This window comes from Danio rerio, chromosome 9 (assembly GCF_049306965.1).
Source record: "Danio rerio strain Tuebingen ecotype United States chromosome 9, GRCz12tu, whole genome shotgun sequence".
Taxonomy (NCBI): domain Eukaryota; kingdom Metazoa; phylum Chordata; class Actinopteri; order Cypriniformes; family Danionidae; genus Danio; species Danio rerio.
Window position 1 is genome coordinate 13,358,026 of NC_133184.1, and position 16,659 is coordinate 13,374,684.

The 16,659-nt window shown below is 35.0% G+C and overlaps 1 protein-coding gene across 2 annotated transcripts in view; it reads left to right on the plus strand.

The window, feature by feature from the left end:
* fam117bb (family with sequence similarity 117 member Bb) overlaps positions 1-1,904 on the plus strand; it is a 93,793-nt gene extending 91,889 nt beyond the window's left edge. Inside the window, exons 8-9 of one of the 2 annotated variants that reach the window (XM_068223260.2) lie at positions 437-560; positions 687-1,904. In XM_068223260.2, the coding sequence (XP_068079361.1) occupies positions 437-560; positions 687-945 (383 nt within the window). In that variant the 3' untranslated portion in view covers positions 946-1,904. The remainder of the gene's footprint in view (positions 1-436; positions 561-686) is intronic. The other variant, NM_001128362.1, reaches the window with a different exon arrangement.
* The last annotated feature ends 14,755 nt before the right edge of the window (positions 1,905-16,659 follow it).

A 16,659-nucleotide genomic window follows, 5' to 3' on the forward strand; every position in this document is an offset into this window, starting at 1 on the left:
TCAGATCAAATGATCTTCAACTTGCTTTTATGGAACCAATTTAAGCGTGAACGTTTAGTTCAGCTCATTGAAGTCAGGCTTTTGACTTTAATCCCCGCTTTTCTTAACCACTTTTATGAAATAGCCCCTAGGTTAGGTGAATTCAAGTCAAGCTAAGTTACGCTAGGCTAAGCTAAGTTAAGTTATATCTGAAATCCTGTTGTGGAGCTTTTGTGTTGTTTATAAAAACAATACAGATTGTCAGCATAGCAAGGAGAAAATATAACAAAGTGGATCAATTTGAGTGAAGAAAAGATGCTTCACTGAGTATACGAAAACCCAGAATTAACTCTTAACCCATGGTAAATCACAGTTTGAGTAGTGTGAAATGGCATACTGTAGAGGTAACTTTATCAAGTGTAAAAAAAAAAAAACAATTTTTTATTTTTTTTCACAGATCTGGCACTCTGCTCACCCCTACCTAAATATGCCTCATCCCCAAAGCCCAACAACAGCTTCATGTTCAAGCGTGAGCCTCCCGAGGGCTGCGAGCGAGTCAAGGTCTTCACAGAAGAAACACAGTGAGTTCTGCAGCATGTCCTGCTTTATCTGCACTCTGAAACCATGATAGCTCAACACGTACATCGACTTCAAAGCTGCGTCGGTGCTTCTCACTGTCTTATCGCTCTCCGTTTACATCTCCTCAGGGCCAGGCCTCCGCGGGAGATCCCACAGTTCCTGTGTCCAGATAGGAACAAGGTCAACTTCATCCCCAAGAGCGGCTCTGCATTCTGCCTGGTCAGCATTCCCAAACCGCTGATGGCCACGCAGGAGCTCAACAACCTCAAGAACCAAAGCTCTACTCGCCTCACACCCGAACCCGAGCCGAGAGTCCCACGGAGAACCTGCATGCTGTCCCAGCAGCCCTCAGGCTCCGCCCCTTCCTCATGTCCGTCAGAGAGTTAGACACGCCCTCCCCAAACAGTGTCCTGTTAACTGCATTTCAATTGACTCTTGGAGAACGTTAGGTGATAAGTGTAACAGTTGCCTTTTGCTATGCACACTTTTTTAGCTTTGTGCTCGTTCTCAAAGAACAAAGAGGCCATTTTGGGGGTTCTGGGTTTGTAATAAACGCATTTAGCTTTTTATCGTACTTTCCGTAGATATGAGCAAACATATCTCAGAATACCAATCTATTGAGCTTTTTCTGGAAGACTCAGTACTGAGGTGGCCATATAGATTTACAAATGTATATTTTATAATAGTTTGCAGTGGATCGAGTCGTTTCTTTCATATCATTGAAGATAAATGATGATATTTCGTACCAAGAGACCAAGAGACCTGGTAGAATGAATTCTGGGTTGATGAAGGTCTCTGAATCCCCAATAGCTGGCCTTCTCCATTCAGTCCAGTCAGTCAGGTTTCTGCCTTTTCCACTGGTGATGAGGAGACAGAAAGGTGCTAAAGATAAGATTAGTAAGTGTGAGAGAGAAAGAGAGATCGCTGGTTAACAGCTACACAACAGGCGGCCTGTAAACCTGATTCTTTTGTTTGCATAGCTGTAAAATGTGTTTCAAATGCGTATGGGTCCAAACTCTGAACTTCAAACCCAGCAGGGAACAAAGTGAGAGATTGAGAGGAGGGCATAACAGGCTCTGGGTGGACAGATGGGATGTTTTCACACCTCTCGCAATGATTAAGCTGTTTTAGCCAGAGAAATAGATAAAATAAGGACAAGTAGAACATCGAAAAGTCTGTCTAGTTAACAATTCAGAACATTCACGTTGATGTTGAAATCCAGTGAAATAGTTTACAAAGTCAGAGCACAATATTGTCACGAGATTGATTTAATGCATGCATTCATTTCAGTCAAATGTGTGTGTTTGTGTATCATTAGATTTCAAGCGATTAAAAAACAGCACAGATCTGGTCTCCGTTTCACTGTCTTAATGACTAGGCTGCTGGATTTTCTGTCATTTTCATCATAGACTCTATACCTCGTTGAGAATTGAAGCATATTTCCTGTGCTGTTGTTGTTTTTATAATTATTTTTTAAGAAATCAAGTCGCATTATCTAACTATGCAGCTCACGCAAGTGCTTCTGTAGACTTGGCCAAAGTGATAGTTTCCTGTGGCTCAGTCAGTGACAGTCATGAAGATTGAATTATAAGGGCGCTTAAAGGGAGAGTTCACCCAGAAATGAAAAGTCAGTCATCATTTGCTCACATCGTTCCAAGAATGACTTTCTTTCTTTTAATGTCTCAGTTTTGTGTGTGAATAATGAAAGTGAGTGGGGTCCAGTGTAGTTTGGGCTTCTTTTGATAGATTTTTTTATTTAACCCAAATGTAATGGATGATTACAATGATTGAATCAAAGTGAACAAAAAGGCTATGTGTGGCAACTACAAATTTGATTATAATCAGTTTTTTTTTTTTTTTTTTTTTTTTTTGTGGTGAATTATGAATACTTTGTTTTTATGCACTTTATTACATCATGGCCAATAACAATCATGTTTGGCCAGCAGACAAAAAAGAAGGTGGTTCTTACAGACATTTAAAAACAATTAACTATATGAGCATTTTTATGTTAGGAACACAAAAACTAAGTTCAAAACGTTTTACACCCTGTTCACACATTTATTTAACATCATGCTCTTGTAAACTGATTGACAAAGATCTATATACCAGGCGTAAATAGGGCATTTCTGAAGGGCCACTTTATTAGGTACACCTTACTGGTACCTGGTTGGACCCCCGTTTGCCTTCAGAACTGGCTGTGGCATTGACACAAAGTTCAGTTGGTACTAATCACCCCAAAGTGTGCCAATAATATAACCCCCACACCATTGCACCACCACCAGAAGCCTGAACCGTTGATACAAGGCAGTATGGATCCATGCTTTCATGTCATGTTGTTGACGCCAAATTCTGACCCCACCATTTATATGTCACAGCGGAAATCGAGACTCAACTTTTTCCAATCCTCTATTGCCCAATTTTGGTAGGCCTGTGTGAATTGTAGCCTCAGTTTCTTGTTTTTAGCTGACAGGAGTGGCACCCAGTGTGGTCTTCTGCTGCTGTAGCCCATCTGCATCAAGGTTAGACATGCTGTGCATTCAGAGATGCTCTTCTGGATACCTCAGTTGTAACAAGTTGTTATTTGACTTACTGTAGCCATTCTATCAGCTCGTCCAGTCTGGCTATTCTCCTCTGACCTTTGGCATCACAAACTACTCACTGGATATTTTCTCTTTTTCAGACTATTCTCTTTAAACCCTAGAGATCGTTGTGAGTTAAAATCCTAGTAGATCAGCAGTTTCTGAAACACTCAGACAACCTTGTCTGGCACCAACAACTATGCCACGTTCAAAGTCACTTAAATCACCTTTTTCCCCATTCTGATGCTCAGTTTAAACTGCAGCAGATCACCTTGACCATGTCCACATGCCTAAATGCATTGAGTTGCTGCCATGTGATTTGCTGACTAAAAAATTTGTGTTAATGAGCAGTTGGAAAGGTGTACCTAATAAAGTGGCCGGTGAGTGTAATTATAAACATGAAATGTATTGTTTGATTTTGTCATAGGCTGTGCTTCTTAAGAGTGGGCGGGGTTGAAGTTATCTTTTGCCACATTGTACTGATTCCAACTCAATAATTTGTGTCATTTTCAGTACAATATCAGGGCTAATGTAGTCTTTCTGCACAAATTCTACTTGCAAGAAGTTTTAATAAGGTGTTGAATTAATATGAACAAATTACTTTAAATGGATCAGCAAACTTGTTTATGGTTTGTTACTTATTTAATTGAAATTAAACCTTTAATAATTATTAAAACTCCTGGCAAATTCTGACTTAAAGTTACTTTAATTCAACCGGCAGGGTATTTATTATTATTTTTTATCAGAAATGACACAGGCTTCTCTTAAAAGATGTACAAATATACAAGCATCATTGCAGAAAAAAATATTTCTCTGCTTTTATTTACAAATTTATTTAAGCAAAAAAACATTTAAGTCAGGGGTATGAATAATTTCGGGCTTAACTGTATACACTACCTGAGAAAAGTCTTGCCGCCTATCCAAGTTTAAGGAACAACAAATAATAAATTGACTTCTAGTTGATTATTTGGTTTCAGAAGTGGCGTATATGAAAGGCAAAGGCCTCTAGTTTACACTTATTTCACCAAAATAAAATATGATCATGCCTTAATATTTAATTATTTAATTAGGACAGTAAGGTCTGACATTGCTTAGACTAAAGTCTTGTCACTTAACAGAAATAATGTACAGTATAGAATATAAAAAAGAATTAATATTGTGTATGACTCTCATGAGCTTGGAGGACTGCATCCATACATCACTGCAATGACTCAAATAACTTATTAATAAAGTCATCTAGAATGTCAAAGAAAGCGTTCTTGCAGGAGTTCATCAAGATTCTTTGGATTCATCTTCAATGCCTACTCCTTCATCTTACGCCAGACATGCACAATAATGCTCATATCTGAAGACTGGGCTGGCCAATCCTGGAGCATCTTGACCTTCTTTGCTTTCAGAAACTTTGATGTGGAGGCTGAAGTATGAAAAGGAGGTTTATCCTGCTGAAGGATTTTTCTTCCTCTGTGGTTTGTAATGCAATGGGCAGCAGAAATGTCTTGATACCTCAGGCTGTTGATGCTGCCATCCACTCTGCAGATCTCTTGCATACCTCCAAACTGAATGTAACTCCAAACCATGATTTTTCCTTTACCAAACTTGACTGATTTCTCTGCAAATCTTGGGTCGATGTGGGTTCCAGTAGGTCTTGTGTAGTATTTGTGATGGTTTGGATACAGTTCAACAGATGATTCCTTTGAAAAATCTACCTTCTGCCACTTTTCCAAATGATCAACTAGAAGTCAAGTTGTTATTGCTCTTACAAAAGGGATCGACGACTAGACTTTGTCACTTAGTGTACATGTAATGGAAAAACTTTTTGAAACAATTTGATTACCAATATTCTTCCAAATCTATACGTTTGTATTTCACATCAATACAGATTTGAAACTGATGACAGACTTCATATTTGGGTGAACTCTTCCTTTGATGGATAATAATAGATTTCCAGTTTCGACTCTTGTCCATCTCTCGCTGCTCACATTTGGTGCGGTTGTGTTCAGGCTTCCTTAAAGTTGTTTGAGTTCCTTTGTTTCTGTTCACTGTTGTAGTCAAGATTTAAAGGAAACCCAACACGAACCCGGAATATTTTAGCATTTTATACCAGCATTGTGAATCAGTTGGAACTATACAGGGCCTGCGTGCTTGAGCTGAAATAATCTCCCAGCCTGTGATTACTATCGTAGATCAGTCCTCAGGAATGTAAAAGCAGCAATCTCTTCTGGCAGTGGCACAAGATTCCGAAAGTTTCTTGCTCAAACATAAATTGATAATGTTTTATCAAGCGCTTTGCATATCTCCTTAGGATGTGTATTGAAGTAGAGAAAACTCTTACTGTAGGGAGAGTGAAATGAGAGTGAAATTTCAGTCAGATTTTTAAGGCGACACACTGCAGGTTTCTTTATGCAGATTTTGGGATTTTCAGTCAAATGTTAAGAGTGTTTTTGTCACACTTTATCAATTTGTGTCTCTATATTTCAATTCCAACACTTTTAAAGGTCAGTTTCTCATCATTTGTTCTCCCTCATAGTCATAGCTTTTTTTGTCTTGTTTCTAGTCCAATTATCTTAAAATAAATCTTAAATCAAGAAACCTTTAGACAAATAAAAACATTGTTTTGTTTTCAGAAATAATTGGATAAGTGATTAAATGATTTTTTTTTCTTAAAACAAGCTAAATAATCTGCCAATTGGGTAAAATGGGAGAAAAACACTTAATTTTGGCTTATTACTTCTGAAAACAAGACTAGAAAATGTCTAGAAAATGCTTCTTAATGTAAGACTTTTTAGATTTTTGGACTAGAAACAAGACAAAAACTCAAAGTAAAAAAAAACATTTTTGCAGTGCACTTGTTGTACACCAATTGTCAAAGTTTTATTCATAGCCTATTTATTTTCTAATGGGTTTTAGAGTTCATAGTATTTTCTTAATTATGGAGTGATTAGAGATACCAAAAAATACTCTCTGTAAAAACCACCGATTATATTTAGTCAATTAAATAAATAAATGAAAAATGTTGAACCTGACTTCATCCATTGTTCAGATTTTGTGCTTGACATATGCAAATCAATGCATATTTAATAAATGAATGTCTCATTTGCATATTTAAACCCTGCGTTAACCGTGAGTTGCTGAGACTTTTATTTCAGTATGCTTTTAACTGAAATGGTTGGGTGGCAGGGTTTTCTTTTTGCCATCATTTCTTTGTACCAAACCAGCGATAAGAGGGCCGTGGTATGGTAAGCCATTTTGACATTTAGTTTATAACCCGTACTAGTATTTATTTTCATGTTACTAGTACTTATTTTTAAAGATACTGATAAAGGTGACACGTATCGACCCGTACCATACTGTACTAGTCAATGGAAATAGTCCATAAATACTACTTATTCCTTAGATACTATACTGCCTATTCCTCAGATACTAGTTCAATTCAATTCATCTTTATTTCTATAGCGCTTTTACAATGTAGATTGCGTCAAAGCAGCTTCACATAGAACATAATAGTAAATTGGGTAACACTTTACAATAAAGTTCATTCATACATTGTGAGTCCAGTTTTCAGAGTTTAAGTTCAGTTTAGCTCAGTTCAGTGTGGTTTAATTTACACTGCAGAGAGTCCAAACACTGAAGAGCAAATCCATCGATGCGCAGCTCTACAGATCCCGAACCATGCAAGCCAGTGGCGACAGCGGCGAGGAAAATACTTCATCTTCACCTCACTTCACATAGTAGTGCTTTTTTAAATATACTTGTGCTTTCTCATTAAACACTAGTACTTTTTGATTAGATACTCATTCATTAGATATTAGTACCTATTAATTAGATCCTATATATTAGATACTAGTACTTTTCATTAGATACTAGTATATTCAATAGATACTAGTATCTATTTATTAGGTATATCTAATGAAGGAGTATCTAGTAAAAAAGAACTGGCGTCCAAAGAGTAAGCACTAGTATACAGTGTTCAGCATAATTGAGTACACCCCATTTTGAAAATGAATATTTTTCTTCATTTCTCAGTGAATAAAGGCAATGTATTTTGATGCGTTTGAACAAAACATATTTATTAAGCAGATATTTTTATTAAAATAATATTTTAGTCACCAAACATATTTAGAAATTGAAATTTAAGCAAAATATGGAAAAAAGTACAACTTACAAAATTTCAACTAAATATTTCAAATTTTTTTTTTTTGCTTCTCTTTTCCTCTTTTTAAAATTTGAATTTATTTTTTTCCCCTAACATACAACATTTTTGGACCTTTATCATAAGTTATTTTGTTAGATTAGCTCCAGATTTGGCTTCAGTACTGACTAATCTAATGTATATGCACAAATATAATACTGTATAACTTAATATTAAAATAAGAATTTAAAAGAGAGATTTGTGAGGGATGTACTTATATATGCTGAGCAATATATTTAAAAAAAACAGTATATTTAAAGCAGGGGTGTTAAACGTACGGCCGAAGGCTGGATAAGTCCTGCAAATCTGGCCCACGAGATGATTCTGTAAAGTATAAAAATGAGTAGCAATTATTCAACAAAAGAAATTGCTGTTCCAACTGTGTCCACTGTATGCAATAGCAATTGCAAAAAAAGGAGGCGTGGCACCCAACCACACCCCTAAACCCAACCGTCATTGGTAGATAAACAGATTGTATTAAATTGTACAAATGAGATCGTACAAATTCATATGAATTAGCCCCTAAATCAAAACGTTACGAATTGCAGTGAGATAGTGTTTTCCTCGGGCTCCAGCTTTAAGTTTTATGTTGATCGTATTAAAACAAAGAGAACAATCTGAAGTTGCATGACATATGGAATACTGTTTCCAGGTCCAAGCCGCCACTCATTTGAATTGAGAAAATATTCGTTAATGACCACTTTTTAGTCTATAGTGTACACATCGGTCTCTGGACTTGCTGCATCACAGACACCAAAAAATTAACAATTAATAAAACTTTATATATTGCGATCGTGATTTTCAAAAGTATTACATCCCTTTGTAAACGTTTATTATTACCATTTGTTGAGTTACTCCATACAGTTTGATAGAGCGATTGGACACGGAAGCCACTTTGTGTGACATCATACTTAACAAGCGGATATGGTTTTAACAGTCTGGCCCACTTGGGATTAGATTTTCCTCCATGTGGCCTCTGAGTTTGACACTCCTGATCTAAAGAATAGGCACTAGTATCTAATGAATAAGTAGTACTTAATGGAAAAGATAGGCTAGTATTTAAAAAAATACATGTAACATGACAATAGATACTAGTACTGGTTATAAATTAATTGTCAAACGGCTTGCCATAGGCATGGGTAAAAGGCTAATGTGGCTGAAACAATAAAAATGACGTCAAAAGAGAAGGACTGCAACTCCAAACGTGAATCAAATGGTAAGATTTTGATTAAGGATTACCAAAACAAACTTCTTTTTCCAGTGGAAACTTTCACAACTGTTCACCTAAAGAAATGTGTGCTAGCAAAGCAAAATTTGTAAATTTCGATTTCACACTGACTTTAAACAACATTTTAGAAGATAGTATGCATCCTTTATTTATTCAATTACTTGAGGAGGTATATGGTGACGATTATACGTTTTAATATTTATTTGGTTTATTTCTTTTTTTTTGTTATTTTGACCTGCGGTGTCTTTGCCTTAAGATCCGTCAGTACAACATGGAAACAGCGATGTATGATGGATACTCTGTTATGTCTGTACGGAGCTCGACAGAATAAAGTTGCACTCGCTCCAAATCAGGGTCTGAGGGTGTTATTTGAGTTCGGGGGTGAGCTGTTTTTCCAGTAATAATCTGTCTTTGTTGGATGATGTGACGCATGATCATTAGTTTGAGGTGGAATCAAAGGGAGCCCAAAAATATTAAACAAAACCTTCCAGCCTTAAGTGTCATTAGAAGTGCGTTTGATCTCTCGCTGAGAACAAAAATGTGAAGTAATGAAAATATTTGCGTGTTTGGCTCTCTGTCCCTCACGTGTGTGTTTTAGACGGGCTCACATACACCGCCTAGTGGAGATAATGTTGCTGCATTAATGCATGTCTTCACTCTTCACATGATACTGCACACGAGTCAAGAGAAGTATGGAAATCATTTCTTTCAGTCCCCGCATGCCTGTAGCCAGCCTGGTGAAAAGTGATGTTTTTTTTTTTTTTTTTTTTTTATAAAGTGGACTTTTTTGCAGTTATTCGCCATTTTCTATTTTAAATACTGCATTTTTATGACATTTTAAGCACTATTTTTAGCTAGACTAGCTTGTCGGGTGGTCAACATAACCACATTTTTCATTTATTTATTTTCTTTTCGGCTTAGTCCCTTTATTAATCTGGAGTCGACACAGCGGATTGAATCGCCAACTTATCCAGCATATTTTTTTACGCAGCTGATGCCCTTCCAGCCACAACCCAACACATCCATGCACACATTCACACATGCTATGGTCAATTTTAGCATACCCAATTCACCTGTACCACATGTCTTTGGACTGTGGGGGAAACCGGAGCACCCGGAGGAAACCCATGTGAACACGGGGAGAAAATGCAAACTCCACACAGAAATGCAAACTGACCCAGCCGAGGTCTGAACCAACGACCCTCTTACTGTGAGATGAACATGCTACACGCTGCAAACCACCACACTTTTTGATATAGCAAAAACATTTCCTAAAGATATAGAATAAATAAATATTTAAAAAAACGTATTTATATATATTAATTTTTAAAATATCAATTTATCACATCATATGTCATTAGGGGAAAAATTAACCTGTTAAGGCTTTAAATCAAAAACTGCCAATTAAGGCAAAGTAAATTTATTTATTAGGCAAATAACAAACTGAATAGCAAATTCAACTTTCCTGTCAGAATTTGCCCACTTGAATAATAAATAATGTAAACATAATTATAATAACAATTTAGCTTACTGATTTTTTTAACCTTGCTTATAAAAAGTACATTTGAAAATTCATGTATAACAACAATAGCCTAATCATAATATTAAAATATACTTTTAAACGCTTCAAAATGTACTTTTGGTGCTTCATACCTTTTAATTGGTCATTTTTTTTCTTTAAAGAATAAGGTCCATGATTTACAAAAAAAGTTACTTGTAAAATGTCAGTAGTGAAAGATGACGTGTCACTTATGTTAGATTCTTCAAAGTCTTAAAGCATTTTTCTATGAGTTATTTTTACAATTCATGATGTCTTAGCAATCAAAATAGGATGTATGGAACAAATTCTGGACCTTTGTTAGTGAGGGGTGGATCTTTTGAACCACTCGAACCCCCTCTGGTTCCGGGCCCAAGGCTGATTTTTTTTCTTGTTAAAATAACTAGTATATTAATGACTTGCATGGAAGAAGATGTCAGTTCTAAAGAAAAATAATTTAAATTCACTCTGATAGACAAAACCCTATTGCCCAACATATTTATTACATTATTATTATTATTATCATTATTATTATTATTATTATTATTAGGGTTTTGTTTTCTGATAAAATACGTATATAGAAAATTATAAGGGAAAAATATGTTACCCCTGTCTATAGAAAAATTATTTACCTCAAATTTACGCAAGTAGGGATTAAACAGATCAACAGTTTTTTTTTTGTTTTTTTTTACTGGAACAAAAAGGTATCTTGTTTTCCACACAGTATTGTTTTCATCATTGATAATAAAAACCGCATCCAATCAGCATATTAGAATGTTTTGAAGAGTTGTGTGGAACAGAAAACATTTTTTTAAAGACTACTGATAAATCAGTGTGTTTATTCATTCATTCATTTTCTTTTCGGCTTAGTCCCTTTATTAATCTGGAATCGCTACAGAGGAATTAACCACCAACTTATTCAGCATATGTTTTGCACAGCAGATGCCCTTCCAGCTGCAACCCAGTTCTGGGAAACATACACACTCATTCACACACACACACACACACACTACGGCCAATATAGCGAACCCAATTCACCTATAGTCCATGTTGGACTGTGGGGGAAACTGGAGCACCCGAAGAAAACCCACGCGAACGCAGGGAGAACATGCATGCAAACTCCACACAGAAATGCTATCTGACCCAGACGGGGCTCGAACCAGCCTTCTTGCTGTGAGGCAACAGTGCTAACCACTGAGCCACTGTGCCGCCTATTAACTAAAATAATTTTAATTTTCTGTTGGCTACAGAGTCCAAAATGATTTGCCTAATATACCTAACTTTATTAGTTAACACAATTAACCTAGTTAAGCCTTTAAATTGCACTATTTTACTAGTATGTAGCAAAATAACTAGTAAAATATGATGTACTGTCGTCATAACCATGACAAAAAATATATATATATTGATAATTTGTTAGTTATTAAAAGTATTATGTTTAGAAATCGTCACCTTAGAATTATAAGGTTCTATCTGACATTTATGTCAGAAATGATTTATTGACATATTCTTATTAAATGACAACTTACTTACATTATGGGATTTTTTTATAAGTTGTTTACAGTTTTAAGACTTTTTATTAAATAAACAAATGTTACACACATACTGTTTGCTATGGAATGCAAAAAATATCAAAATATCAAATATCTCAAAATCATTCAGAATGCAGATAAAACCTTATAATTCCAAGGTGACGAAATGTGTTGGAAAAAATAACTGACTTTTTCAAATGTGGCTCACTGTCATATAAGTACTGACTAAAACTGATGAATGAGTTCATGAGTGAAGCCGTGGGCACATGAATGATGTGTATGTGATGTCTGCGTGTGTGTATGTTTGAAATGGCTCAGTCATGCAGACTCTCCAGCCGTCGTCAACTGACACCCCTCCTTTCTCTCTCTCTCTTTTTTGTAAGGTCTTTTGTGAATGTAGGGGTAAAAATGTTCACACGGAGGGCAGTCCAAACAGGGGCTTTTTTTCCCCAGTGACTCCCTGCCCCGCTGGAGACAGGGCCATTACACAGCAGTATTTCAGGATAGACCCACACATCAGTCCCAGAATGCATCAGCACCTCGTTGCCTCATGCTGCATTTAGAGGCAATAAATAATACAGGATAAACACATTTTTGTGATTTGGGGAATTTATTTATTTTTTTTGCCTAATGGCAAATAACCAAATTAAATTGCATCAGCATTTCTTATAGGACCTTTTCTTTTAATCATCTCTTAATCCTTAAGTACTGTTGGGGATGTTTTCAGCCACTCTGGGGTGATTTTGAGGTTTTATTTGGCCATAACTTTTTCTGTTTTAACTAGCGGGATAATTTTTGGTGACAAATCTTCTTTTGACACATATTTTGAGAATATTTTTACTACCTTTTTGTTATGTTTGGGAGGCTGGCTATCTGGCTGAACAATCAGATATGAATAAAACGACAACTATTATATTAACTCTTGTGGACTGCTCCAATTTAATACCCTTTTGTTGTGTTTGGGAATAAAACATCCACTTAATTAAACTGCTGTAAAAATGCATCAGATATATATATTTTAAATTTTAGGCATAAATCTGTTAATCAACCTCAGTCCTGATCAAAACTACTAAATTGTTTAGAAAATTACAGAATTGTAACTCTTTAATTGCCAAATTCATAAATAATGTCACTGTTTTGGTAAAAAAAAACACACAGAATGACGTATTTTCAACATAAAAAGTAATTGTGGACTGGATTATTATTATCATAAAGTTTTTTTTTACATTTTATCAATGTGTTTGGACATGTGAACGATTAATAACAAAATTGGCTTTGATGCATTGTTTTTTCTCCCTAATTTACAGTTGGTGGCTGTTTTTGCCCAATTGACTTGCATTATAACCATATTTATTTAATTAGAAAACCACAACAGCTTATAATCATGCATTTTTGATTATTGGTTTTTAGTTAAATTTGTACTTTTTACTGTTGGTCATCAGTTGGCACCATTAACCTTTTAGAAAACTTAGTTTCTGGATTTTATATGGAGTATTACAGCAAATTAAAATGATGAGAAAATTAAAACATATGTCTCAGCTCTTAGAACTACATGGAGTAAATAAAAATAAAGACAAATTTATATATAATGAAAGTCAATTGGAGAAAACAGTAAATTAGCGGGGAAAATGAAAATCTAACAATGCATCAAAGCTAGTGTTGTTACAAATCATTCACATGTCCAAGACTGATAAAATGTTTTTAAAAAATCCAGTCCACAATTAATTTTTATATTGAAAATACGTCTTTTTTTTCACCAAATCAGTGACATCATTTGCATGTGAATTTGGCAATTAAAAAGTTAAAATGCTGTAATTTTCTAAACAATTTAGCAGTTTTGATCAGGACTGAGGTTGATTAACAGATTTCTGCAAAATATTTACTGCATTTTACAGCAGTTTAATTCAGTGGATGTTTTCATCTTTAAAATAACAAAAGGGTAGTAAATTGGAATAGTGCACTAGGGTTATTATAATAGTCGTTGTATTCTGTATGTTTCTACAGAAGGATAGCCAGCCATATTATTTACAGCAATTCATTTTCCAAAAATGTGATTTTTTTTTGTTCAGACTGTTTGCAATAATTTCTGGATTATTTAGTGTTAAAAAGAGATTCCCAAAAATACCCTCTGTGAAATCCTTTGACTCTAATATAAAATGTTTAATGAATGAATGCATGAATGAATGAATAGAAAAACTTTTAATTTGGTCCAATGTTCAGATTTTTTTGTGATATAAATGTATGCAAATGAGTGTATATTTAATTCAAGTCTCATTTGCATATTTTAGGAAGCTTGTAGTACAAAAAAATGTTTGAAATTCTTAACATGTCAACATGTGATTTTTTGAAAAAAATTAAAATCCATTCACCTAAAGTATCTTGCCTTAAAAGACAGACACAGAATGAAGTATGATAACTTGGAATATACAGTAATGTAAACCTAAAGTAAAGACATAGACTTGTGGGATAAACTTGGAATTGCAATACAAAACTCAGAATTGTGGGATGTAAACTTGTGTATGTGTGATATAAACTATGAATGGTGGTGTGTAAACTGAACTGGGAGATAAGAACTGAATATTCTGATAAATAAACCCGGCAGTATGAGATTTAAGTTAGCAATTTCAAGATATAAATGTCAGAAATGTGGGATGTAAACTCCAGTGGTAGTCATTGAGTGTAATTGAGTAGTTTTTCTCAGGAATTGTAATTTACTAAGTAGTTTTACAATTATATGCTTTTATTTTCCCTTGAGTACATTTCTAGCACTGTTGGTACTTATACTCCAATACTTTTCTTCAACCTACAGTCACTACTTTATTTGAAGATGTCAACATGACATAAGATTTACGTGGTACCTTAACATTGTGGAGACGTTACATTTTATTTTGGAAATGATAATTGGGTAGACATCAGAACCCAACGTCAGGCCAACATTAGTGTCAAACCTAAAATCAACCATAATATCAACTTCTATTGATGTTACAGCTTGACGTTGTGTGGACGTTACCACTATGATTTTGGTTGCCATACCTAATGAAAAAATGTCATTATTTGACATAAAAATAACATTAGTTTAAGATTTTGGCTCGACATTAGATTTTGGTCACTTTCTAACACAACCTAAAATCAACCAAATATCAACGTCGTTTCCCATCGTTAATGGACATCAAAATAATGTTGTCCTTAGACACTGACTAGACATTGAATTTTGGTCACCTGACATCACAACCTAAATCTAACCTAATATTAACATCTCATGATGTTGTGTGCATGCTGGGCAATAACCAAATGCACTACAGAATGTTACGTTTACACACATCCACAAATCGTAAATGCATCAGCTTTTCCCAGCGTAATACTCATTACTCTTGAGTACTTTTGAAAGGGCTACTTTTTACTCATACTTTGAGTAATATTTACAGCAGATACTTTTACTTTACTTGCACCACATTTTTGGCAAGTAACAGTACTTTTACTTAAGTAAGATTTTTCAGTACTCTTTCCACCACTGGTAACCTCAAAATAGAGATATAAACTCGGAATTGTAAATTGTGAACTCATAATTTGGAGATACAAACTCAGTGTTTTAAGGAATAAACTTGGAATTACAAGATATAAATTCAGTATTGTGAGACAGAAACAGAAATGTGGCATATAAACTGTGAAGTATAAACTTTGAAATTGAGTTGTGAGTAATAAATTCAGAATTGTCGACTTGAAATTGTGAGGTTTTATTTTTATTTTTTAATTCCATGGTGGAAACAGACTTCCATATTTACTTTCATATAGGCTATGAGAAAAAAAAAAATACCTAAACAAAAAATATGAAAAGATGAATTTTTTTTTTATTGGATTGTCTGGGTTTGCTGTGTTTGGTTTTTCCTGTCCCCAAACTAGTAATCAAATATCAAACAAAAACAAAATAAATGTCGCATGAACAAACAAAACTAACAAACATTCATACATTTTTTAAAACAAATGTTGCTATTTTCTTGTAAAACTAAATCAAAACAAACTTCATCTTTTAGTTTTACAAGAAAATTGCAGCATTTGTTTTGAAATATGTATGCAGCATTTATTCTGTTTTTGTTTGTTTGGTTTTTGGGTTTGATTTGATTTCAGGTTTAAATCAAGTAGCCCCTACTCACAATCGCAATAGCAAGCCCCCTCTTTTTTTCCCGCTGTTTCTTAAATATTGTAAAAAAATATATCTATATGAATAGCACATGGAAAGTAAACTCAGTCCTGCATCTCACAGAGTTGCCAGAACTCTTCAGACACACAGGAAATTGTTCTCCCCGTGAGCTCGAACAGGCTCTACAGACATGTCCCATGATCGAACCCTCAGCGTGTGAGTGTGAACGGAGCCGGGCGACCCTCTGAGGCCCTCGGGCCGCTCTCCATCTAATCTCACTCTCAGCCTGGGATCACAGGCCCAGATTCCTCACCTTTTCTGTCTGTTGTGAGCGTGTAGGACTCATTGTTTTAGGCTCAGCTCCAACCCCTGTCCTGTTAGTTTAGAGCTGACAGAGGATCAGCTGCTTCAACACAAGCATACACAGACTCCTCCAGGTCTAAATTAGCTCCATTGGAGCCTTTCCTGTTTGCTTTTGGTTTCTAGAGGAATGCTGACAGACGATGGGCCTGTCATTAACATTCGAGAGCTGCTATTTAAGTAATAAAATGGAGGATTTGAGGTGATTTTTTGAGAGATGCAAGAACGGGTGGATTTTTTTTGTTTAGCGATAGCGCCCCTTGCCGGTTAGATGATGTCCATACTTTTCCTTCATGAAAAACATATTTATGGCCTATTATGAATTTATTGAATACGCTAAAATGATTTTGAAAGTACTTGAATTATTCTGTTGAGGTAATTCTATAGTTGCTGAGGTAATACAACAACTAATGTAAACAAACGTTCTACAATAGGCTAATGTAGTAAAAACTAAAATTTATTACAGTTTATAGTTCACTACAAGCCTAGTTAATATGGCTTAGCTAATATGTTTTTATTGATCTCAAAAACAGTTAAC